The 26,867-nt window shown below is 47.2% G+C and overlaps 1 protein-coding gene across 2 annotated transcripts in view; it reads left to right on the forward strand.

The window, feature by feature from the left end:
• KANK3 (KN motif and ankyrin repeat domains 3) overlaps window positions 1–26,867 on the forward strand; it is a 173,756-nt gene that overhangs the window by 121,060 nt on the left and 25,829 nt on the right. For both annotated transcript variants that reach the window (XM_078670868.1, XM_078670867.1), the window contains exons 2-4: window positions 1,603–1,713; window positions 12,654–14,678; window positions 24,989–25,088. In XM_078670868.1, coding sequence (XP_078526994.1) covers window positions 1,677–1,713; window positions 12,654–14,678; window positions 24,989–25,088 — 2,162 coding nt within the window. In that variant the 5' untranslated portion in view covers window positions 1,603–1,676. The remainder of the gene's footprint in view (window positions 1–1,602; window positions 1,714–12,653; window positions 14,679–24,988; window positions 25,089–26,867) is intronic.

Raw genomic sequence — 26,867 nt, forward strand, 5'->3', positions numbered from 1 at the left:
TTTTTACCCAAAGCCATGTCTAATATTTTTAGTAGCTAGAGCTTTGCGGCAAAAAATGATGGGGTGTTTGCCCTGGAACGCCTAAATACTATTCACAGGATGCTCGCTTGTAGATAAGTAGCATAAAGCAGAGCAAACACTATTTGCAGAGCTTTGGGGCACTTTTCAAGCACAAAACAATGCTTTGCGCTGAAAAATAAATAGAATTGGCGCAGATCTGCGTCACTTTTCCTCACGTTGTTGCGGCATTTATTTAATTTAGCGCAAATTTGGCGTAATGAAAAATGGCCCAAACTGTTTTTACCTCAAAATTAGGGGAATATTTACAAACTTCTAACATCACCGAAGCATCACCAGTAAATATGCCCCTTACAGCCACAATCTGCTGCGGCAAAGGGGGAGACGATGGGTGTTGCTATGGGCATTCGACCGCAACACCCATGCCTTTTTGACACCACCCTATATTTACAAGGCTGGGGCAGCGCCAAAAGCTAAAGCCAGTTAATACCTAATCTTAAAATGGCTATAAGTGGAGAAATAATTAATTTCTCCTAATTTTCTGCCCATTCCATGTGTACTGCATTCTGTAGCACACATAGAAAGAGCAAATCGCCATTTTTGGTTGTTTATGTGCAGGAAGGTGTCCCTTAGTGCGCCGTAGTTTTGTAAATATGGCGCATCCCTGCATTTTGAAAAGTCAGAGCGCACTGTTGTCAAATTTGGCGTAACACCGTGCTCTGACATTTTCTTGTAAATATTCCCCTTAGTCTCTAGTTTCAGATGTGACACGCAGAGGCAATAGATGCGCTGTTATCTAAACACAGCAAATAATCAACGTGTTCCGCCCAACTTTAAAAGTTTAGCTTAGAGTCAGTGGGAAAACAGGAAGGGGTTAGTGGATCCACTTTTTTTGGGCACTCTTGCATGTAAATGAGGATATATTTTTTAGGTGTTTACTTGTCCTTCGCAATGGAAGACCACTTCCCAATTAATTGTAAAACTGAAGAATGTACCAGAGCAAGTAGATATATTTATAATCTATTTTAGTCCTTTTATTGAATCCAGTGTATTTCGTAATCAAAACTCTTTCCTCTTCAGAGTCATTCATAGACGTAGTGCAAACAAAGAGCAAGAGATTTATAACACAGCCACCAACACGTTTCGTCCTCAAAATTGACTTTTCAACCTGGGGCTTCCTCAGGGCGTAAGTAGGTCATAAACCAAGGATTCTTACGATGTTCAATCAGTGTCCTAGAGGAGGACGGTCTTTTTGTGTTCAAAGGGTTGACATAGTCTGTCGGCTATTCTGGAGCGAGTTTTCAAGTCCCTCCTATGTGCCGTTTTCCTCTTAGTTATTACAGAAATATAAAAATGGCTTACGGGCACGTGACCTGTTGTGTTTCCACCAGTGAAATGTTTTTGTCACATGCTCACAGTAGTGAACCAGGTGCATCTAGAAATCTGTGAACGCACGAAAAAATGTTTCTTCTATAACAGTCTGCATCGTTTTTGAGTAAGAATGTAATTGCATTGGCCATTTCACCTGCGCTGTTGATGTAGGGTTTTGCAGTTTTCTTAAAATTTAACTTTTCCCATTCACAGATTTCCGCGCCAAAGGGATTCTTGCATCCTGTCTACGTCATAACCTGTCTATGGCTTTCTGACCGTCTTCTAAAATGGCACAATCCGTACATCTTAATCAGAATCTCCCCGGTAAGTTTAAATTCTTATTACCGAAAACATAGCTAGGCGCATTTGTTATAATGTCAAAAACTTCCACGGAACTTAGGGTCATATTACCAAGCATTAGCGAAAAATATCGCTAAGCTTGGTTAGCGGCTATATTTATATCGCCGTGCTTCGCCTATTTTTATCGCTTAGGAGCCTTGATATTATCAAGGTTTATCTCCTAAGCGATAAAAATCGGCCGAAATGCATGAATATCGCTGAAAAGTCAGCGATATTCATGCATTACCGAGCAAATGCTCTTAGCCATGTTATCCATCTACCATTGGATAACATGGCTAAGAACTGCTCTGGGCAGGCGTTAGCTTTTGGAGATAATCGCGCTTAGCGCGATTATTTCCAAAAGTTGGTAATAGGAGTTAGCGATGTTAGCGACTGTTTCCAGTCGCTAACATCTTGGCACGCCCACTTTGCATGTCATTAGCGATATATATCGCTGACATGCAAAGTGGGCCCCCAGAAGCTCGCAATCTCCTACTAGCTGTCGCTAACTGGTGTTAGCGACAGCTAGGTAATAGGGCGATTAAATTATCGCCGCTTTAGCGGGAAAAATTCCCGCTAAAGCGGCGATAAGGCCCTTGGTAATATGCCCCTAAATTTACTGCCATTATGCACAGCATTTCTATAGCACTTTCAACAGTTATGGCACTATGGCTCTGTTTTTGAGGCGCCATTTTGTGTGGAACTGAAATGCCAACTTCTGATTGAGAACGCCACTTATTGGTCCTACTTGAACTCACAGTAACACAAGGCAGCGCAATGCACTGCATTGGGTCTTTTTTTGTACAAAGCAACGTGAATAACTAATAATCATTTGTATCTAAAAACCAAAGGAGTTTGCTTTGGGTCTCCCTCAAAAAAGTAATGCAACCGACCCAAAATCTATTAAAGATTTGCAGTGAAACTGACTATGAAGATTTTACCAGCAAAAACCTGTCCATAACAAAAGTTCAAAATAATGTGGTAAATCTTGTGGCACGGGCTGTTCCAAATGCTGCCACTCTTTATTTTCGCTTTATTCCTGAGTCTTGTAGTAATGCCACTTCAGAGTCGCATTACCACGTCTCGGGACTGCCACAGAACTCTGAATGAACCCTGAAAAACTCTTATGAGAGAGAGAGAGAGAGAGAGAGAATGAGAGAGAGAAAAAGAAGAAGGGAGTGAGGGAGAGGGAGGAAGGGAAAAAGAGAGAGAGAGAGAGAGAAAGAGAGGGAGAGTGAGAGAGGGGGGAAAAATAGAGAGGAGGGAGGGAGAGAGAGAAAAACAGAGAGAGAAAAGGAGAGAAAGAGAAGGAGGGCGAGAGAGAGGGAGGAAGAGAAGAACAGAGAGCGAGAAGGAGGGAAAGAGAGGGAGGAGCAAGAGAGAGAGAGAGAGAGAAAGAGATAGGGAGAGAGAGAGAGGGAGAGAGAGAGGGAAAAAGAGAGAGGGGAAAGAGGGAGAGAGAGAAAAACAGAGAGAGAAAAGGAGAGAAAGAGAGTGAGGGCGAGAGAGAGGGTGGAAGAGAAAAACAGAGAGAGAGAGAAGGAGAGAAAGAGAAGGAGGGAGCAAGAGACAGAGAGAGAGAAAATGAGAGAGAGAGAGAAAGAGAGGGAGTGAGTGAGGAACAGAAGGAGGGAGAGAAAAAGAGAGAGAGAGGAGAGAAAGAGAGAGAGAGAAAGAAAGAAAGAGAGAGGGAGACAGGAGAGAGAAAGAGAGAGAGAGAATGAGAGAGAGGAGGGAATGAAAGCGAGAGAGAGAGGGAGAGAAAAAGAGAGAGAGGGGAGAGAGAGAGAGAGAGAGAGAGAGAAAGAAAGAGAGAGGGGAGAGAGAGAGAGAAAGAAAGAGAGGGCGGGAGTAAGATATAGACAGAGAGAGGGAGAGGAAGGGAGTGTATGTGTGTATTTTTTAACTGTCTACTATAAATTCCAGACCAGCTGCAAGCAGTTCAGAATCTTTAGGGGCAGCAAACAAGAGAGCAGGTGTTGCCAAGTTGCTCCTCTCGTTCCTCCCCAGGGATGGCTGACAATTACACTGTAAGTTGAGAGGCTTTGATGTATCCCTCCGTGCCGCTCGACTGAACGCTTCAGGTCGAAAAACTAGTGAATAATTTCGATCACAGTGTACACAGAAGGCCTAATCAGGGAATAAGATACTTTTAAGGGAGCTGAAATATGTCGGCAACCTCCTGTGCGCTCTGCAGTTGGAAGGTATCAGCCGCATGACACGAGACGTCGACAACACATCAAGTAATAGGGCGCCCGAGGCATGGCGGCTTCTACTTCCTCGCCTTTCATAGTTTTCCACGTGCGGCGATCTTCACGCGGTGATTTGTTTTGAGAGCACCTTCAAGGTAGATGAGGTAAATGCAGGAGCCCCAGATATCGAGGAATGTTTCTGTAGAATGCTTGACGTACGCCGACATGTTTACGTTTGCCGAACTCATTTTCTTGCCTTCGCCAAAGCGTCTCTCCCATTCGTGGTTCCTACATCTGCTTTGATTCGCCCTCACTCCTCTTGCCGCTCTTTCATCCACGAACCCTCCCATTTCTCAGCTTCTTGCCTCGTTCTGGCCCATTCTGGGAAAAATTCAGGAGAACTCTACTGGAGGAAAGTAGGATCTGCTTTCATGGTCATCTCCACTTTTTGTTGGTTACATTTTGTTTTCTGACTAGTCTGACTGGGATCCTGCTAATCAGGACCCCAGTGTCTGTGCTTCTTCCCTACATTGAACATGGTGAGTACTTAAATACACTCCAGGTGTACCCTTGTAAGTCCCTAGTATATGGTACTAAGGTACCCAGGGCATAGGTACACCAGGGGTCTCCCATGGGCTTCAGAATGTATTATGCCACCCACAAGAGACCACTCAGATTGAGACTACAGGCCTGCCATTGTAGCCTCTGTTAGCTAGTGCTAGCACTACTTACGACAGATATAAGTTTTCTTAAATCTGAGGTCACTGCACTTAAAACCTATAAGTCACCCCTAAGGCAGGCCTTTCAATCCTGAAGGCAGGGTGCTCAGTTCTAAGTGTGAGGGTGCCCCTGCATGAGCAAGACACCCCTACAACCTTCGGAGTCCATTCCCCCGGGTTGTAAGTGCATCAGCCATTAAAATACATATAGTGGCAATGAGTCATTACGCGATGGCTATCTCTAACCTGGCTGTTACAAACCCTGTTGTTGTTTGGGTATCAAACATGTTTGGTGTGGGAGGTATGATTCCATGCACTGTAAAGCTCCTCCGGGAGGCCTCAGAGCTCCTGGTACCTGTCGTCTAGACCCAAACGGCACAACATGGCTGCTGCCGACCAGAGACATGATTCTGCCCGCCTGCTGCAGAGCCAAGCTCGAGCAGGGGAATGCAAGACAATAGGTTTCCTGTCAAAGGGCGGTGTGACCACCTCCCAGACAGGATTTACTGTATTGAGACATGGTGGGGGTGCTTGCCAGCACCACTTTGAAGGGCACATTTGGTGCCCTTCTTGCATACTCCAGTTGAAACCAGTTCAGGGAGCCAATGGCTCCTGCTCTGACAAAGGACATGGGAGTATCCTCCCCACTGTCCAGCCCCTCCTCTGGGAGGGACCCCTGAATCGTCCTAGCCCTTTCCTTATGATACTTAAGGGCTTGCCTGTGGGTCCCTAGATTCGTCGTGGGACAAGATTGGGATCATATACCATTTCAACTTTAACCATCTAGGCACTCTGGACCTCGCTGGACTTGGCATTGGAACTGAGACAGCAACTGGGAAGACTCCAGCTGCTCCTGGTCTTGTTGTCCTGCAAGCCTGCTGCAACATCTGTTGCATGTGCTCCATACAGGTTCTTCACAAGGCTTGTGGACATCCAAATCAACTAAAGGAATCTCCCTTGGAGCGAAGGAGTCACTCCCTTTATCTGCAGGCCCCGCAACACAGCTGACTGGCCTGCTGATCCTGGGCTCCCAAGGACTCTGAAAGGATCAGCAACACAAGTGGTGGTTCTGCAACTCTCTTGAGGCCTGCACTGTCTTCTCACCGAGTTTGAGGCAAGTATCCTTCGTCCGATCCTCTGGAACAGAACCCCTGTGCACCGTGTTGACTTACCATTGCCAAGGCTTGTTGACTCTCTTCTCCAGAGATCTTCGGGCTCCAAGAAGCTTCAGCATCAAGCATCTCCTGCAACCAACATCTTCACCCGCACCGCATCCTTTACACCGTGGGCCTTCATCCTTTGGTGAGCTGCTCGAGGTCCTCTTGCTACTCTTGTGCCTCTGGCCTGTGGGTCCTCTCAAGGGTTTTATTTGGCTCCAGTGGGCTCCCATGCTTGCTCGAGGCCTACTCCGACTTACTTGCTCATGGTGATGCACTGCACCTTTTTCTACGACTGCATTGGTTGCCGTTGCCAAGGCTTGTTAGTGCCCCTGCCGGACTCTGACTCCTTGGCTCTTGACAGCCGACGTGGGACAGCTCCTGGTCTTCCTCTGCGTCGCCGGGTCCATAGAGCTGCAACTTCAAGGGCACCGTCAACTCTCCTGCATCCCCGACATCAGTGGGCATTCTTCTTCTGTGCCTCCCGGTCACTCCTGAGTGGCATAGACTCTGTCCTCTCTGCTTGCAGGTGCCTCTCATCTTGAATCCACCTTTGGGTTCCACCGGACACTTTCACCTTCTTCGCCAGCTGTATATTTCCTGAAGTCCTCCATTATAGTCTACGGCGGTTTCCGATGTCCCTTCGCACCTATAGACCAGGCTTCCCTGGTGTAGGTATCCCAGTTCCTGGGGTATCCACAGGTGGGATGACTCTCCAACCTTCCATCTTCCACTGCGTTTCTTCAGGGTCCGTTGGAACGGTGCCGTTTTTTTTTAAACTGCAACCGCAACTTACCTATTGACTTACATTGAGCACGCTGTCGTGTTCCCAATCTGCACACAACCTCCGTGGGGTTGCTAGATACTCAACTTGGATGGTTCCTTGGGTCCCGGCTCTTCTACGTCTTCTGGGTCCATTCTCGACTTAGGTTGTGGTTCACATTCCACTAGTTTAGTAAATGGTTTGGTCTCCCTTTGGAGACCATCGTGTATCCTGTGCTACTTACGTAGTCTATTGACCAAGTATTGTGTGTATTGTGTTTATATCTCCGGGTAGGAGAGAATACATTGTGTTAGTGAGTGTTAATAATAAATACATATTTTTTATGACTACACTGTGTGGTTCTTTTTCACTTAATCTATACCCATAAGATTATGTACTGGTAAAGCAAGCTGCTTTACACTCCTTCTGGACTAAGCCCGAAGGCTGCTCTCCACAGCTGCCACTTACAGAGCTTTCTAAGGTTGTCTAAGACCAATAAAATCACCATAAGGGTTATCTGGATTGGTGCAGGGTGCTACACTTACATAAATGAGCACCATATACTAAGCCAGCCTCTCACATCACACTGTTAATGTGTTTAGGCTTTTTAAATTGTCTTTTTCTATCTGTTGCGACTTAATTGGAAGCATGTCTTCTCTTGTTTCATGTAAAGCATGCTGACACCTCAAGGTTTAGTCTGACATATAAGAATGCATAAATAAATAAATCCTGCTCGACACCACAGACCCAGACGTCGCCTTCCTCACGGAAACCTGGATGAACGCCTCCTCAGCGCCCGACATCGCCATCGCCATCCCGGACGGCTACAAGATCATCCGGAGAGACCGCGTCAACCAGACAGGAGGAGGCATCGCCATCATCCACAGGAACACCATCCGCATCACGACCAACACCGACGACACCATCGCACCCGCCGAACACCTGCACTTCCAGATCCACGTCAACCCCAAGACCACCCTCAGAGGCACCCTCATCTACAGACCCCCGGGACCACGAACACAATTCAGCGAGGACATCGCCGACTTCATCAGCCCGCTCGCCCTCCCCTCAGCCGACTACATCCTCCTCGGGGACCTCAACTTCCACCTGGAGAACAACGACGACCGCAACACCACCACCCTGCTGGAAAACCTCGCAAACCTGGGACTCAAGCAGCTGGTGACCACCCCCACCCACTACGCCGGACACACTCTCGACCCCGTCTTCTCCTCCAGCAAGGACATCGCCTTCAGCCACACCACGGGACTCCAATGGACGGACCACAGCTGCGTCCACTTCAGCTTCAGAAGGACCACGCTCCACCATCACCAGCAACAGGCTCCCCGCAGAAGCTGGAACAAGATCACGGCAGACCAGCTCACTACGTCCTTGAGCAAGAACCCTCCCACCAGCACAACGAACCCCAGTCAAGCAGCCACCAACCTCACGAAATGGATCAGCGACTGCGCAGACGAACTCGCCCCGCTGAAGACCCCGCCGAGCAGACCCGGCAGCAAGAAAGCCCCATGGTTTAACGACGAACTCAAGAGCTCCAAGAAGAACTGCAGAGCCCTCGAGAAAACCTGGCGCACAGACCCAACACCAGACAACATGACTGCCCTCAAGCTCGCCACCCGAAAACACCACCAGCTGATCCGCGCCACCAAGAAAACCGCATTCAAGGAACGACTGGACAACAACGCACACAACAGCAAGGAACTCTTCAACATCGTGAAAGAGCTCTCCAACCCCAACGCTGGAAACAACGACATCACCCCTTCGCAAGACCTCTGCAACTCCCTCGCCTCCTACTTCCACAACAAGATCGCGGACATACACAACAGCTTCAGCACTCAACCAACGCACGCCACGACCGAACCACCGCCCCCCACCACCACCCTCCGCGCCTGGACCCCGATCAGCACCGAAGACACCATCCGCACGATGAACTCCATCCACTCCGGATCTCCGACACACCCCTGCCCTCACCACGTCTTCAACAAGGCCGACGCTGTCATCGCACCCCACCTGCGGGACATCATCAACACCTCCTTCGACATCGCCACCTTCCCGGAGAGCTGGAAGCACGCCGAACTCAGCGCTCTACTCAAGAAACCATCAGCAGACCCCACCGACCTCAAGAACTACCGCCCCATCTCGCTGCTCCCGTTTCCGGCCAAAGTCATCGAGAAGACCGTCAACAAGCAACTGGCCGCCTTCCTCGAGACGAACGGATCCCTCGACCTCTCGCAGTCTGGCTTCCGGGCCAACCACAGCACCGAGACCGCCCTGATCGCAGCCACAGACGACATCCGAGCCCTGCTCGACAACGGAGAAACAGCGGCCCTCATCCTCCTGGACCTCTCCGCGGCCTTCGACACTGTCTGCCACCGCACCCTAGTGCAGCGCCTCAGCAACGTCGGAATCCAGGAGAAGGCACTGGAGTGGATCACCTCCTTCCTCACCGGAAGGACACAGAGAGTCCGCCTCCCCCCGTTCAGATCCGAGGCCACCGAAGTCATCTGCGGCGTTCCTCAAGGCTCCTCGCTCAGCCCAACTCTCTTCAACGTCTACATGAGCCCCCTCGCAGCCATCGCACGCCAGCACAACCTGAACATCATCTCCTACGCCGACGACACCCAGCTGATCCTCTCCCTCACTAACGACCCCGCCACCGCCAGAGCCAACCTGCACGAAGGGATGACAGAAGTAGCCAAATGGATGTCGAACAGCCGCCTGAAACTGAACTCAGACAAGACGGAAGTCCTCATCCTGGGATCCTCACCCTCCGCCTGGGACGACTCCTGGTGGCCCCCCGCCCTGGGCAGCGCACCCAAACCAACTGACCACGCACGCAACCTGGGCTTCATCCTGGACTCCTCCCTCTCCATGACCAGACAAGTCAACGCCGTCTCCTTGTCGTGCTTCCACATCCTGCGAATGCTACGCAAGATCTTCCGATGGATCCCCACCGAGACCAGGAAGACGGTCACCCAGGCCCTCGTTACCAGCCGTCTGGACTACGGCAACTCCCTCTACACTGGAACCACCGCCAAACTCCAGAAGAGACTCCAGCGGATCCAGAACACCTCAGCACGACTCATCCTGGACATCCCCCGCCGAAGCCACATCTCCGGACACCTGAGAGACCTGCACTGGCTCCCGGTCAACAAGAGAATCACCTTCCGGCTCCTCACCCACGCACACAAAGCCCTACACAACCAAGGACCAGGATACCTCAACAGCCGCCTCAACTTCTACGCTCCCACGCGCCAGCTTCGATCGACCAGCCACGCCCTCGCCGCCACAGGAGGAAGGTCCTTCTCCTACCTGGCCGCCAAGACTTGGAACTCCCTTCCGACCCACCTCCGCCTGACCCAGGACCACCTCGCCTTCAGGAAGCAGCTCAAGACCTGGCTATTCGAGCAGTAGCGGACCCCCCCCCCCCCCCCCAGCGCCTTGAGACCCTCCGGGTGAGTAGTGCGCTATACAAATGCTCTGATTGATTGATTGATTGATTGATAACTAGCTCGAGGAGCATTAATGAAGGTCCACAAGAGAGAATTAGTTCTATGTCAGGTCAAGTCCAGGCTGTCTCCTAGAGCTATGTTGATTTGGGCTGACGGACACCCTAGTACTCTGAAATTGGTCCTATGTTCCGTGACAGGACCAAAACAAATGGCCAATGGCAGGTAGATGGGTGCTCCTGTGCAATCACCCATGGTTTGGAGGCAAAGTCCAATGTTCTCAGTGCTTAATTTGTGCCAGTGGTTTCTGGTGCTCAGCACCGGCACTTAATGATCAACACTGGCACTTATGACAATCTGCCACATGGTGGTGCTCTCTGTCTTATTTATAGATTAGCACATCACAGTTGTTCATTAATTCACTATGCCTAAAAAATTAATGACACCTACCTCCCAATGTATTCTTATAGCTTTGGGGGCCTGGAATAATCTACATGGTCACACTTGTAGGTGTGTGATGGCAGTAGTTGTGCTAGTACTGTCAGTGACAGCCTGGCAGAGGCAATGAGTGGTGCAAGCTGCAGTGGCCTCCTTACAAGGACCCCAGCAATTTTATTTTTTTTTACAAATTAAGTACTGATCTACTAACATTTCTAGACCAGGTCGGCACCAAAGGTGTGTGCCTACTCAAGAAAAGTGAAAAGTTGGAGAAAGGTTTTCTTTTCTTCAAACTGTTCTAACATGTGTGCTGTACTGAGCAGCCTACAAAGTGGAAACAGTTTTTGCTATGTCTAAGCACACCATTATGTACTAGAAAAATACCCATGCAGTACAAAACCTATGGTAGACTCACTCAAGCCCCTTTTTCACTGTTGTGCAAAGATGTGTGCATGGCACTGGACACCATGCAAGTCCTCAAAGCAGCTCGGCAACGTTTGTTGCAACACTGGGATGAGTGGAAAAAAAATAGTAAATATGGCCTGAATTTTAACTTAGGTTTGCAAACTGCACAGTTGAAGGCACGTGAATGTCAAGACAGAATTTTCATTTTAACCACTTCGGCGCTGATGACGAGCTGAGCTCGTCATGAGTTGCGCCGCTCGCACGCTGATGACGAGCTGAGCTCGTCATGTAACGCGCGTTTTAAAAAAACGCCGCGTACAGCGGGAAAAGCCGCCGCGCGCATGCGGTTAAGATGGCTGCCAAACAGTACATCGGGCCCTCTTCTTAGCTGCTTACAGCAGCAGCACTTTAACTGCTTTCATTGCGTTGCAAGTTGTCCTTTAACAAGCCTGTCTGTGTATAGCAGCTGGACTATCAATTCTGGATGACTGGCCCTTCGAGAGTGAAAGGAGTGGCCAGCCGGCAAATCTTATGAGGCTGTGATGGGGTGAGGAACCACGAACAAAGCATCAGGGTGTGTTTAGCAAGCCCAGAATTGCTCATACTGCAAGCGCAAAATATAACAAGCAATACAATAAGGACAAGACAGGAAGAAAATAGTCCCTTTATGTCAGATTTGGAAGGAAGCAACTAATCCAGTTCAAAGAAGCATTGGTGAAAAACCAATGTTACAAGGGTGTCTCAAAAATACAATAATAAGGTAAGTAACGCGTTGAGAGGAAAGCATTCTAAACAGACAACAAAGGTAGCCAGTGAAAGATCCTAAAGTTGATGGGAAGGTATAGGATACAATGCTGTCAGTAAACTGTCTGTAGCAAAACTGCAAAAAATGAGACACAACTGTGAGGTCGTACCGCTGACCAGGAGGCTCAGCCGACCCAAGAAGGAGGGCGGCTAACCCACAGTGGGCGGCAACAAAAGGCACGGCAGCAGCAGGGTGCAAGAGCGCGCAAAAGAAAGGGTCAGCGAATGACATGGAGAGTTTGGGTTCAAAGGACCCAATCAAGAAAGATGGGCGGGCTCACAATCATGGCCAAAAAGGCGACCGGGACAATCAGTCCCCAGCTTTGTCACCTAAGAGAACTAAGACATCGAAGGAGATTTGAATTACTGTGGTGTGAAGGTTGGGGAAGTTTGTGAGTCCAATTAGAAGTCCTGGAATTGTTTTGGGGGGCGTTGAATTCTACTCATGTTTTAATACATTGACGATGGCATTTTGTGTTTACACAGCCAATGTTGATTTGTAGGCCTTGCATGTTCATCCAAGTAAAGTCAACCTACTCTTTTGTCAGTGTCTGTTTTCCACTCCAGCCTTTATCACAAACAAAATGTCCTGTTTTCATATTTTGTAAGAATGCAATTGGACAGTGGTAAATCACAAAATATTAAGCTAGGGTTTGCACAGGTTTGATTTGTTTCTTAGAAATTGAAGAAGAATGTGTTTCGAAAGACGCATATCATCTCACTGAACAAAAATGTCATTTTTAACTCTTAAATATTGACCTAGCTGAAGAGATGTTCAGTGCACTCTTCGGTTTTATGCAAGGGACAAAACTATACTTATTCTGCAAATATAACTTTTAACATACATTTAGAATTTCAAGAATTAAAAGTGGCGCCAAACACTTAAAAAATCAGGAAAAGCAATGTAAAACATATTTTACAGAAAGCTTTTAGATAGATGTGTTATTCTCATATTAACACCTCTTTTTTTATTTTTTCAGATTTAGGGGGCCCTTTCTTGTATAGAGACCAAGACGACAATGAGAAGATGTCATATTCTGTGGAAACGCCCTACGGCTTTCAGCTGGATCTGGACTTTCTGAAATACGTTGATGACATTCAAAGCGGCCAAACTCTACGAAAGGTTCCTGTGCATCGGAAGCCCAAGACGACCAAGCTCTCCACGTCCTCTCTGAGGAGCCCTAGCAGCCAGAACAGTGGGTGGACTTCCACCGAATCCCTAACCTCCACGACCAGCGAAGATGGCAAGGTCGGCCCTCCATTTTTGCCGAGGGTGAGAAGTCAGTCTAGCTCTTCCGAGGTAAGGGAGCCCCTTAGCGTCCATACATCCAACCCCGTCTCTCCAACACCTATAATAAGTCTCCTTCCACCGCCATCTCCCAAGTCGTTCTTAAGGAATCATCGTGTTGAGAAGACATTGCTAGAGACAAGTAAAAGGTTGGAGCAAGAACAGTTGGGTTTGCAGAGTCCGAGGGAAGGAAGCGGCAGAGCCAGGTTACCAAGTGGTTCTTCGAAGGTCAGTGCTACCCTTTCAACCACAGCCTCTTCCAGTCTAAATCAGCTATCTACATCAATACCACATAATGGAGGTGGAGACGGTCCAATAATACTTAGCCCATCCTTCACAGGTCAAGTACGGACTAGCCCTTTAAATTCAGGTAGAAGTACTCCGGCAACCAACATCAGCCCCGCGCATTTACAGTATGTCCGTGAACAGATGGCCGCCGCCCTAAAGCAACTCAAAGAATTAGAAGAACAGGTAAAGACCATTCCAGTTTTAGAAATGAAGATTTCCACTCTGAAGAAGCAGAAAGACAAGCTTCTGTCAGATTTACAGAAGAAGCGTGAACAAGAGTCAGACGAAACGTCCGACTTTCGACAGCGATCCTACAGCACAGGCAATATGGAGGCATCTGATGGAGATTCCAAAACCAGTCTGGAGCTTTTTGCTGAATCAGACAGTGAAGTTGAATCAGTGAAAATGAGAACAAGTAAGATTTCAGAGCTCAGGAAATTAACAGAAAAACTGGCAGTGTCCGAGAGGAGTGGCCGCAGCTCTAAACCGGGTAGCGCCAGAGCAATCAGCCCTTCTGCGATGCACAAAAATGAAAAGCTTTGCAAATCTGTGGGTGTGGGGGAGGAGATTGCAATGAACGATGCTGTTTTTTTCTACAGGTCTCAGAAACAAAGCCAGGATGCCGCTGTTGGCAATGAAGTAGAAACCAAGCACGCAGAAGTGTGGGTCATGGAGTCCATGCTTGGCCTGGTCCCAGAGACAGAGAAGGAAATCAGTCTGCTGCAGCACACAATTGAGCATCAGAGGGGGGTGATTTCTTTGCTTGAAGGGCACTTACGAGACGCGACTCAAGAGCTTGAAAAGTTAAGAGTCGAGGTCTGTTGTAGAAGGTCAAAAAATCTGGTGCACCAAGAAGTTATGGCCGTTCCCTCCATGCAGGACGCCTATGCTGATGCTGTAGTCGCTGTGTATCATCAAGCAGTGGGCAATCATTTGGAACTCAGTGACATAGGAGTGCTTTGCTTGCCACCAATGACCAGTGTTGGAGTAAACAGCTACTCAGAAACAGTAGAGGTTGCAGTTGGTCCAGATTCATCGGTTGAATATCAGCACAAAGACACCCAAACTAACTTTAAAACAAGAAATGACACGGTCAATAACTCTTGCGCATTATCGATACACACAGTGTGTGAGCAGATAGATGGGTTCCCAACCAGATCAACAATGGAAAGTGTAGCGCTGCCCAGAAAAGAACTAAAAGTGGAAGAGACCAAGCAGGATGTTACGACACAAGCAGCGAAATGTGAAAAGCCAAGAAAAAGTGCACCACCAGAAAAAAAGATTGTAACTTTGAGCTCAACACTTGGAGTTGCCAAAGATCAGTGTCTGATAATCCAAAACTCAAGCAAAGCATTCCACAGTGTCTGCAAGAAGGAAGGAGAGGTCAAGGAAGAAGTGGAAGATGCTTCTCCTTCGAGTCCCACTGCCGGTAAGATTCCCCTTTATTGCTGCTCATGTTCAAATAATAATGTTATTACCATAGAAGACTTGCATACATCATGTAAGGTGGATGATCAATAAGAATAATTCAGTTGTGACTAAATATAATGGAATGCACACGAGTTCCAATGGTTGTTGATCACGGATTGTACCAATACTCCCAACCTGTTGTTGACGGGGGACCATCAGGAGCCAATTCTCCAAGTTAGACCCTGAGGTCAATCCAGCAGTCAAAGATTTGAAGAAAATTGGCCACTAGCAGAACTGTAATCTCAGAAAACGAATAAGGATTGTTTTGGGTCAAGGATAATGATTATATGTGGGTAAAATTTTATTTAGGACATTGACATTCCCAAACTATATGTCATACGAAATTTTGCAGAACTTAAGTAAGTCTTGCGAAATTTCAGCTGGAGACGGTTTGCACAGAAAACACAGAAAAGTGTATCTCTTGCTAAGAAAAGAAATGTTTTCTGTTGGAACCAGTCTACTTTTGGTATCTCGTAAGACGTGTTTTTTACAGGCAATGTGCACTGACTTAATAAAAGTCACATGAGATACCAGCAAATGACATTTCACTTGGAAAGGTTAATTTCACAAAACTTCGCAAAAAGTTGATTGAATATTATGATATAATTAAAACTAAAAAAATCCACTGTTTCATCCTTTCCCGGTGCTGATAAGCCTTTTCCGAGGCAGGCCGAAGATCAGTGGCATGGGTGAAATCAGGTGTACTGAACATGTGACACTTGTTTATGTGGAAAGGTTTGTGATGTGTGATAGGCAAGCAGGACTTAGGCGGCTTCATGTCCAAGCATGCTGTTGTTATGCTGCCCCGGTGTGTACTTCCACGTCATCTTGATGGTCACTCCTCTTTATAGCTGGGTTCTATACTGGAAAGTTGGGGTCCTGGGCTGTATTATGAAAGTGCCCCCATGAGCAACAGACGTTTGTGCCCGCTCTGCCCACCCCGGGGCACTTTGGTATTACAGAAGGTGCCGCAGATGCTTGTTCGGCCCCTATTGTCATACCAATAGCGCTGGTGCACACCAAGCGCCAGTGCTATCTTCAGAGTGTGTTCTCTTATTTGCGTGGGGGCGTGCCCATGCAAATGAGGGAATCCTTTTGCCTCTGCGCCTGCACCGTATTTCAGACACAGGTGCAGAGGCAAAGAAGCTCTCGGGAGACGCACTCTCAGTGCGCCCCTGAATGCAGCCTTCTGGAGGAGGGAAATAGGGTCCCATGGACCCCCAAGACATCCCCTTGCAGGCTGCAGCAGTCAGTGACTGCACCCGCCTGCAAGGGGCTCTCTAATCCCCTTTCAAAGTGATGGCGGGTTGGCGCCTGCACTGTAAATACACGGAGCGGTTTCAAAGCAGCTGCTCCGTTTTTCACCTAAATACGCTGCCCGCAGGCCAGCGCGAGTTCACAGCCGCCCTGGGGTCAGCACATTCATGCTAATACGGCGCATCTTCATTGTTTGTGCTGGACGTACCTTTTAAAAGGTGCGCCCGGCGCAAACAATGAAAATGCGCTTTTTGTGTAATACAGCTCCTGGTGGTCGAGGAACATTGCTGAAAACCCTGTTCTAAAAGAAGTGTATCCTCATGACTGGTGTAATGATGAAATGAAATACCAGTATTTGTAAAGCGCACAGCTACCTCCGAAGTGATGTCCCGGCACTGGGGGTCCTCGGGAAGATTAAGCGAGCTATTGCCCAGAGTGACACGGTGCTGGGCTGACTTGCCGCCGGTGATCGAACCGTGAGCCCCATATTCCAGCGTCAGTTGGCCTGGCCGCTGCGCCACACCTCTTGCACAATGTTAATGATAACATGCTTACATAGGATCCGAGGCACATCGATCCAACCTGGAGCACAGGAAGAAACAGACTTCCAAGAGGATGCATGTAAGAACTTTGGAGGCAGGGACTGACCAAAACGCCAGTGGCAGCACAAGTGACATCAAACGCTTTGTCACATGACAACATCAAAGCGATGACCTTTTCGTGCTCGATTACCTTCCATAAGTGGCTGGGAAGAGTTAGGGGAAGGCAAGGAATGGGAAACAGAGGAAGTAAATAAGGCTGTTACAGACCACTTGGCTTTATGTTGTGCCAGCTGATATTATGAGCCCCTTGGAAATAGGTAAACAGGGTTAGTAAAGGGCAAGCAAGGGTGTAGCAGCTACTACCTCTCCTAAACGTAAATTGTTGTCCAGGGAGAGTACAGAAGAGGCCAGTTGATGGTACTATGATTAGACCTTTACAACGAAAAGATGCTTTTCACTTACAGGAGCCAACCTTTCCAAATTTAAGAAATATGTACTTCCAATCAGTCATTGGCCGCTCTTTGCCTGCGACCAGCCCGGGACCAATCCAGTATTGGGCAAAAGAAAGAGGGTCTGGACTCTCAAGTCAAAACATCTGGTATTTCTTTGCGTCCTTTATAATGAGTGGCTTCGCAACTCCACTTTGGGGAGAACAGGTATTTCGCTTCAAATATGAATTATGAGTCATGGAGTGGTACCGCATGAAGTAATATCGAATGTGATGCCGGGTACAAAACCCAGCGAGACCTGGCGGAACATGTTCCTGTTAAAAGGCTGGAATTTGCCAATTTCATGTGAAAGTTGGTGAAGTGATGCCAATTTCCAAGTTATTCCCCATTCCAGATGTTGAGATCCTAATAGTAGCCTTAATGCCAGGTATGGTATGGCTTAACCTTTTTGGCCCGACCACTCTTAATCGGGCCTTAAGTGCAGTAATTACATAGAGCATGGAGCCCTGCCACATCTGGTGTGCATCAGTGAGCTGGCAGCCAGCACCGTGCCTAATGCGATGAGGGATCCGCGGACATGGCACTGTGCCCGCGGATGAGTAGGAGCAGGAAGGCATGTTTGCAGCTGCAGTGCGCTGGGATCGGTGCACCTGGCACTGCCGCCTCCATTGTTCCAACCTCTGGAAAAAATCTGCAGCATTTCCGCAGATGTGCTTTAGTCACTGAGGGCTGGTGAACTCTTGGTGTGAGCAGAGGTAAAGGCCTTCCCTCTCCCTCCTTTCCTCCTGTTGGAGTCTGGGGAAAGCCTTGGCAGGGCATCATGAGAAGTCCATTTGAGAACCAGATGGCTAAAGGGTTTGTTTCTGTATTTAGCCACTGGTTGATGGTAGTGTGCAGTGGACAGAGTGCAAAATGAGCATGTGTGTATGTGAAGCGAGCAAGGAAAACATGAGATCCAGCTCATTACTGATGCAAAGTGAACTACTCCCAGTACCCACACAACTTCGAGTGACCTAAGGTATGCCATTGGTCAAACTATACTATTGGGCTAGAGCTCACCAGCTTCCTCAGTGAGCACCTTTTTGCCACAGAGCTGGAGCTCGCTCACTAGCTCAGTGACCGCCTTTCTTCCTTGGAGCTCGAGATCACAAGCTAGCTCAGTGACCAACTATCTGCCATGGGTCCTGAGCTCACTAGCTTGCTCAGTGACCTACTTTCTGCAATGGGGCTCACAAGCTAGCTCACTTACTAACTCACTGTCATAGCGCTTGACCATGGGTACTCACAAACATTTTCCCGGGGGCCGCCAACTTTGGTCTATGGTGTGACTGAGGGCCGCACTGATGCCAGCGGGGGGTGTAAAGTGCGTGTATGGGAAGCAAAGCGTGTATATCTAGGGGCGGTCTTTAAAAATGAAGGTTAAGGCTAACGTTAAGGGCCTAGGTACTGCCTTTCCCTAACTGCAATTAACCTTTAAATAAGTGCTTGCTATATATTAAAAAAAAAATGTCATGGTAGTGCTGAGTCGAGGAAACGGCGGCAACCCAGTGCTGCTGCAGCCCTGGGTGCCGCATATAAAGGTCAGGAGGGCCGCATGCGGCCACCAGGCTGTACTTTGAGTATCACTGACTTGAGCTCACCAGCTAGATCAGGTGATCGATTTTTTGCCCTGGCCTCGAGCTCACTAGCTAGCTTAGATACCAACTTTCTGCCAAGGGGCTCCATCACACTAGCTAAGCTACTGGCCCCCTTTCTGAAATGAGGTCTGAAGTCACTAGCCTGCTCAGTAAGGACCTTTCTGCCATTGGGGTCTCGAAATCAAGAGCTCACTATCTAGCTCAGCGACTGCAGATCTGCCATGAAGATAGCGCTTACTTGCTAGCTCAGTGACTTTCTTTCTGCCAGTATGCTTGAGCTCACCAGCTAAATCAGTGACCTGCTTCTGCCATGGGGTTCGAGCTCAGTGGCTAACTCAGGTACCAACTTTATTCTAGAGGCCTCGCGCTCACTAGCTAGCCCCGTGACCACATTTCTGGAATGGGACTTGAGCTCAGTAGCTAGCTCAGGGACCCTCTTTCTGGAAGGGGGCTCAAGCTTACCAGCTAGTTCAGTGGTCCTCTTTCTGCCATTGGCTTTGAGGTTGCTAGCTAGCTTAGTGACCAACTTTTTGACATTGGGCTCAAGGTCACTTGATACTCAGTGCCTGCTTTTCTGCCAAGGGGATTGAACTCACCAGCTAGCTCACTTACTGCCTTTCATCTGTGGTACTAGAGCTCACTAGCTAGCTTGGTGACCAACTGTCTTCCGTGGCGCTCAAGCTCACAAGGCAGAACAGTGACAAACTCTTTCGACGGGGCTCAATCCCACTCCCTAGCCTGGGCACCACCCACCTATGATGGGGCTTGAGATCGGAATCTAGCTCAGTGACCCCTCAGTTCTGGAATGGCGCTAAAACTCACCCGCAAGCTTAGTGAACAGCTTTGGGGCATCGGGCCCAAGCTCACTAGCTGGCTCAGTGACTATTTTCCTGCCATGAGGCTCAAGCTCACTAGCTAACTCAGTGACCACCCTTCAGCTATCGGGCTCAAGCTCACTTGCTAGCTCCATAACCAGTGACGGCTGGCTTGTACCGAGGGCGGTGAGGTGGAGGTGTGGGGTTGAGGCACACAAAAATAAATAAATCCACCTACCTTGGTAGCTGGACATCCTCCTATCTCGGGTGACTTCCAGGCAGCACCCGATGCAGCAAACTGCACTACCCAATCCTGGCGCTGCTTTCACAGAATGAGAGTAGCTCCAGGACTGGATAGAGCAGGTTCTCCCAGCGCTCCTAAGAGCACTGGAGGCCTGCGCTTTCTGTAAACCCTGCTGTCTAAGGCAACTAGGTTAGAGAACTTTAAAATGCGCATGTCTGGCTGGCGATCCCAAGATGGCTGACCAAAGAGACATGCACATTTTAAAGGACACAGATCCCAACTGCTGCCACGTGGCAGCTCTGGCCGCACCCCGTCCTGACACTTAGTTCAGGACGGGTTGCTAAAAAATAAAACAGCAATAAATAAACGTTATTAGTATTTTCGGGCTCTGGGGATTATGGGGTGATGCTCCTCCGCTCAAATGGGGTAGCCGCCCTCGTCCATAACCCACTTTGGCAATCAGTATTCAATAGAGAGCACATGAAATGACAACGATCAACTAAAGAAGACTAACGAGTCTTGCGCGTGAGAGGTCAGTGGAATCCGTGGCTCAATGAGAGCGGACACAGGCCTGCCATGCATCGGTGCAGTGGCATCCAAATCTCGCTCCATCTTCTGGGAGGAGTGGTGGCGTGCTCAGTGATCCAGAAATTGAGGTCACAGAGAGGGAACCTTGTGTTGGTCTCCAGAGGTGGATGGTTGGCTTGTCAATGCACAATGCTTCCGAGCCAGAGGGGATAGAGGGAGCAGTCGGGTCCTAAGAACTGAATCAAACCCATCACCTTCACCGTTCGAAGCATATCTATATATATAAAAAACAAAGTATGTTCGTTTGTCCTTTATGCATTACTACACCATTCATCCGATCGGCATGAAACTTTGGGAAGTTGTTAAGTACACTCCCGCGAAGGTTTCTGTCAAAAACATTTTTTTTTAAATGTATTAAAAGTTGTTGAGTACACTCCAGCAAAGGTTTCTGGCAAAAAAAAAAAAAAAAATGTTAAATATCGGTCCCCCGGCCACCCAGGGCCCTTATAATCTTTCCAATACTGAACGTTTACAGTTTACGGTGCGACTCGCTTTTGCAATGACCATCAACAAAGCACAAGGACAAACGCTGCAAGTGTGTGGACTAGATTTGGAGAATCCGTGCTTCTCACATGGACAACTGTATGTGCCCAGCTCACGCGTCGGAAAACCTTCTGATTTATTCGTGTACGCACCAGAAGGAAAAACAAAAAATAACGTGTATCCACAAGCACTTGAATAAATAAACAGAATTAAAACAACACTTTAAAATGTTTTCCATATTGAAATGAATACGTTTCAATAAAAATGACACAATGTAAATTGAATGTTATCATAACAAGTTTCCTTAAATTTCCTTTCTTCTGAGATCGCAGCAACGCGCAACAGGTAAGCTAGTGTATTTATAAAGTCCACCGCTCTCCATTGATTAGGCTGCTTCAGTGCACTTTGAGTGGAATGAGACATCCAGTATAGACAATGCACATACTTCCGGACCTTTTTGCGACCTTTGGCACAACAACCGTTCAGTGCTGCCTGACCTGTTGGCAAAAGATCACTAGAAGAAGAGCGACAGACCTACCTTGGTTCACCTCTAGCTTGACAAACCAGACACCTCAAGATAACCTAAAGATATCATAGGGCATACCTTACGCCAGAAAAAAATAAATAGATACTTCCAGCGTACTGATGCGCCCTGCCCCCGCTGCAAGTTGGTGAATGCAGGCTTTATCCACACGTATGGGGCTGCACTGCCCTAACCCTTACTGGCTAGCGGTCACCACTCCCCTGGCCATTGCACAGTGGAAAACACGTGGGAGGTTTTCATCCTGGGTTTATTTCGCAGATCTAAAAAACATAAGGTGACGTCTCGGTTCATAGATCTAGGGCTAATCACCGCTAAACGCCTGATTAACAGACGATGGAGATGTCACGAACCCTGCCACGGGAAGCGTGGTATCGCTCACTCACAAACTTGGCACAGGTGGAGAGCGTGGCGTTGCGATGAAAAGACACCCTGGGCTACGCAAAATCCCATAGGCGACCTAATGGGATGCTACACTTCTGGAACTCCGGAATACCTGGCGAGGGGCTCAGTCCCCGCCCTCAGAGACTGAAATGGCGCTAGAGGCAGGGGACGACAATGTACAATAGTCACGCTTACAAGATTCAGAGAACACAGCACAAACCTGCGCTCCCACATCCCAATTCCCCTCACACAGGACCAAGAGAACCTTCTACATGGGTGGGGCATTTATCGGCAGCATCAGGACAGCGGGTGATTGGCAGAGGTTGGAATTACCAGGGTCTTTTGTTGGGCAAGTTCACACAGTTAATACCCCATTAACCTCCCCTTTGATCCCTCCTGGCCCCACCTCTCATCCCTCCCTCCCTACCCGCTCAGCCCCACCCATTCCACTTACGCAGTACTTGAATACTAAGATCAACATTGCAAGCAGTCATACTTAGTCATTGTTTGAGCGGAAACCCTAAGCAATGGACGTGTTGTTACCATCCCTACAGCCTGGGACACGCTACAGCTATTGAAATTCACTAATTGCTGGCTGCAATACTATTGAAACATTTGTGTACCTCATATCACTTACGATATATGTATCTGCATATGAAATATCCTTTGGTAATTTACAAAAGAAGTATGAAGAAATTTAAACAGAAAAAAGATATTCCTGTCCAAACCCATCACCAACATATCTTATTACAATTTGTCAACAATTACATGCCAAACTGGCCGTATCCTTGGAGGGCACTTAAGCTAACACACGTAGGTGGGCAATACCCAGCATTCGCAAAGTGGAGTGTGTCCCCTTAGGACCTCTTCTCCTTTCTGAAAAGTAAAAATAAAATTGTTGAAGCAAACTTAAAAAAAAAAAGTCACTTTTTTTTAATGCAACCTAGTTTCATTGAAGGAACACAGGCTTCATTTAAAAAATAAAATCTTTTAAAATGCCAGCACAGACATACTGGTCTGTTGTCCCCAGCGGCCCTCCATCCCTGTGATGGCCACTAATCATAGGGAATCGCAACTTGCAATCACCTCTTGCATACTGATGTGAAAGGTCGGATTGCGACCCACTGCATTTTGGAATTTTGTGAACCGACCCATTAGTGCTCACGTCAGTTCGCAAATTCCACAATGGTTGCAAAAATTTCAGTCACAATTTTTGATCAGTATTTACGACCAGTGTTTTGTACATTTGGCCTTAAATGTCAGTTCTACAGTGTAACAGGTTTATGTGTCAATACAGTCATTGACCTTCAGTCGTATATTGTAAAATTGACAAAAGAGGTCATTGAAACCAAACGCATATAGTGTAACAAATCTGTGTGCTTATGCTTCGCTCACAAAACCCAGCCTTAGAGAAGGGTTCTCCAAAGTCAGTCCTGGAGTCTGGATCCATGCCAGATTTTTAAGCTTAAAATGTTTATGTAAATGGGGATATGCTAAAAATCTGGCATGGATCCGGCACTCCAGAACCAACTTAATTTTATTTATTTATGAGTTTTATATAGCGCTGGCTAGACCCGGAGGTATCAGAGCGCTTTACATGAGGTTCCACAAAATTACAAAATTACATCAGTTACAATTTACATCAGTTGCTAGAAAAACATTACAAGAGCATAGAAGACGAGATAAGTGAAGTGTTGAGGGGAAGGGGGTAAGGGTAAAGGAGTAGGAGGGAGATACGGTAGAGAGAGAAATGAAAGTCTGCCCAAAGTCCGTCTGGGTAGGTGACGGTCGAGGAGGAAGTCCAAAACCCATCTCCTCTATAGCTATCAAGTAGCTCCACCGGGCATTGGCCAAATAGCTAGGTCTCAATGGGAAAACATTTAAAGAACCCTGTCTTAAAGCATGTGGCAGACTCATGTTTATGCTAGTCAGTGTATCTCAGGCACAATGTGAGTGATGGGCTCATGTTTCTGTTTCCATGCCTTTCTCGTTGTCACTGAAACGCAGGTGTAGAGAAAGAGAGAGGCCTATATATTAATTCCCTGGTCACTATTCCTCAGCATTGGAACCTGTTCCAAACTCAAGTATTATTAGCATTGTAAGAGAATCTCACTTATAGAGAGAGTAGGTGGCCCATGTGTCAAGCGAGTTAGTGAATCATAACTACGTGGTCTGTACAGGTGATCCAGTGTAGTCGGAGAACCTCGGGCACTGAATCAGTGATTTATTGAAGAGTCATTGAATCACAGGCATTGAAAGTGCAACATTTACACACACACTGAAACGCATGCATAGCGCTTACCATGCCCATGTGTCAATGCCGCACACACTGAATCACGAGCAAAGTGTGACAGTTTTATGTGGTCCAGGGACCATGTGCTCACCTCTCCCCTTCCACTAAGGCCCTTTTGCTCACCGTTGTTTTGTATGAGGATTGAGAGTTGAGTAGCTTAAGCATAAAGTTACTTTCTCACTGTGGTATGAGTTGATTTATTAAGTACTAAGGGGCATATTATCACACAGGGCGTTAAAATTATCGCCCCTTTAGCGGCAGAAAACTGCCACTAAAGCGGCGATAATGGGATTGAGAATATGCCCTGGAGAATTCCAATAGAAGCCCATGTTCACACCAGTAGATGGGTTTCGATTGGAATTCACAAGGCCATATTATCAAGCCCATTATCGACGCTTTAGCGGCAGTTTTCTGCCGCTGAAACAGCGATAATATTTAACGCCCTGCTTGATAATATGCCCCTAAATTTGATCAAGTAATATGACTACTGACTCATATTATTCTACACAAAATGTGTACAATATTCCAGGAAAGCAAGCATTCTTCTCAAAAATATGAAATAGATTTTTCTACAAAAGGTCTTAAAAACAACATACACTTCTATTCAGAATTCACAAAATCAAGTAGTTCTAAAAGGGTTAAACTTGGACAACCAGGATGGTACCCTAGTGCTTCGGTAAATGTCTTCCTCCAGTTCTGCATCACATGTCCCATTGGTGCCCAATCAGGTTCATCCAAGGGTCTTCATAGATGTGGCCAGTTGTGTGAACAAATCTAAAAGTCATGGTGCACAACCTTAGACAGGGTGTACGCAAGTCCCATCACTAACAGCCTTTGTGTCTAGCTGTACTACTGAAACTCATGGAGAAAACTATACTGTCCTCTGCAAACGGCGCTTCTTGAACTTAAAGGTGGCCTTCTTGATTATTTGATCAAGTCGCAATAACTCGATTGTGATTACAGCTTGACAATACCAGTTGCTAATCTGAAAGGACTTTAACAGTGTTTCGTAAACTCTTCGATTTGTTTCTTCCAGGTGCCCTGAAATCCATCATGAAGAGAAAAGACGGCTCTTCCAAGAGTGGGTCCAGCACAGGGAAGAAAAGCCTACAGTTTGTGGGCGTTTTAAATGGAGAGTAAGTTTGTTCATTTTTAATTGGGATCATGTATAAACAGGGTGTTTGAGGGCAGGGTGCACAGGAGTGAGAGGCATGGTGATGCCCACCACTTAGAATGGTGGACAGAGTCTGAAGAGGATAGGGGATACCTCAGTCGTAAACATTATTAAGGCTCCCTTTTTTCAGTTTTTACAGATTTTGCAGATAAATACAGACATAAAACTATTTATTTTCTTGTCTGTATTTATTTTTAAATGTGTATAAATACGTAAATTGGTTGCTTTTTGAGTGAATCTAAATACTGTCTCCCATGATTGCCAGGGCTGGAGCAGGACTGGCCGTAGCGGGACCCGGGTGTTTCCCCGGTGGGCCGTCAGGGTGGGGGCTGATTTTGAGCCCCGGGGGGCGTTTTTGTTACAGGGCCGTTTTTGCAGCTAGCTGCAATCCTGGCCCCTGTAACAAAATCATCACAAACCGGCCCTGGCAAACAGCTCGGCCGCACCCCCAACCCCCCGGAGGGCTGGCCGATCACTTTGCTAGGGCTGGTTTTGGTTCCCAGTCTGGCCCTGATGACTGCCAGGCAATTGCTGTGAGGACTGATAGATAAGGGAGTAAAAAAAACAAAGGAATTTTGGTAAAGAGGCTTAACCTGTTCCGTGCTCGTGTCGGCCAACCTTCAGGGTGCTGCGCACGACCATTGGCCGACGCAGTCCCGCCCACCCATTAGAACGCCCGCACTGCAGCGGAAAGTCTGCCGCAGTAAACGTGTTAAACAGTAATAGATATGCATAAGGTCGATAATTAAATAAGCATATTTTCATATGAGTGCACTGATTTATCTGCGGCGGGTGTTCATACTGTTGAAACCTGTCAAGCATTCAAATATGAGTGCAGATAAATAAATATGGAAATGTGCTAGTTTTAGGTAAATTTTGTCACAAAACCCAAAATAAATATGGATAAATACAGATACAATTTGCAAAAAATAAATATGGATAAATACAGACGTAAGTGGCAACAAAATAAATACCATAAAACCGGGAGCTCTGAACATGATGTTGTCTCATACATGGAAGTGTGACAGAGAAGCATGAGAAGGATGGTGATACCTAACACCTAAACAAGAGTTTCGCTAATAGAACAACTGTGATAGAGAGGGTATGCGGAGGATGGTGACAAGCAACACTTAAACCAGGCTTCTTGACATGGAAGGGGTTCTAATATAGAGAACTTGAAGACCTGGTGTAATCCCACTTATAAACAATGCTTTTTTACATTAAAGTGTGTGTGATGGAGAAGGAGTAATGGGGAAGATTGTGACACAACACACCTAAACTAAAAATCTTCATAAAGAAGGAAGTGCAATAGAGGTAAGACTTCTACGCAAAGTTGGGAGTGTGAGAGAAAGAACATGCCGAAAATGGTGACACCCAACAGCTAAACCAGGCTTCTTCACAACTGTGGGGTTCATTGACATTAGCTGTTTCTTGCATTAATAGAGGTCCGATTCTCCCTCTAGACCACAAGTGCTCAACCTTGGACATAAATGTAAAATATCTTTGTGTGTAATTTCTCATTGAAAAGGAATTAAACACACTTTCAGACGCACGATTGAAAAGCTGTTACTGGCACAGGTTTCTATCTGCAGGCTAGGAAAGCTTTGTGAATTCCGAACTATCAGAAATCTGAAGCCAGGCTGAGGTCGTAATCAATGGCTGTGCTTTGAAGAATCGTTTCCGTGCGGTTTTTCGAGAACAACAAAAACGTAGCGTGAAATCAAGTAAAGATGACATATTT

This window comes from Lissotriton helveticus, chromosome 12 (assembly GCF_964261635.1).
Source record: "Lissotriton helveticus chromosome 12, aLisHel1.1, whole genome shotgun sequence".
Taxonomy (NCBI): Eukaryota; Metazoa; Chordata; class Amphibia; order Caudata; family Salamandridae; genus Lissotriton; species Lissotriton helveticus.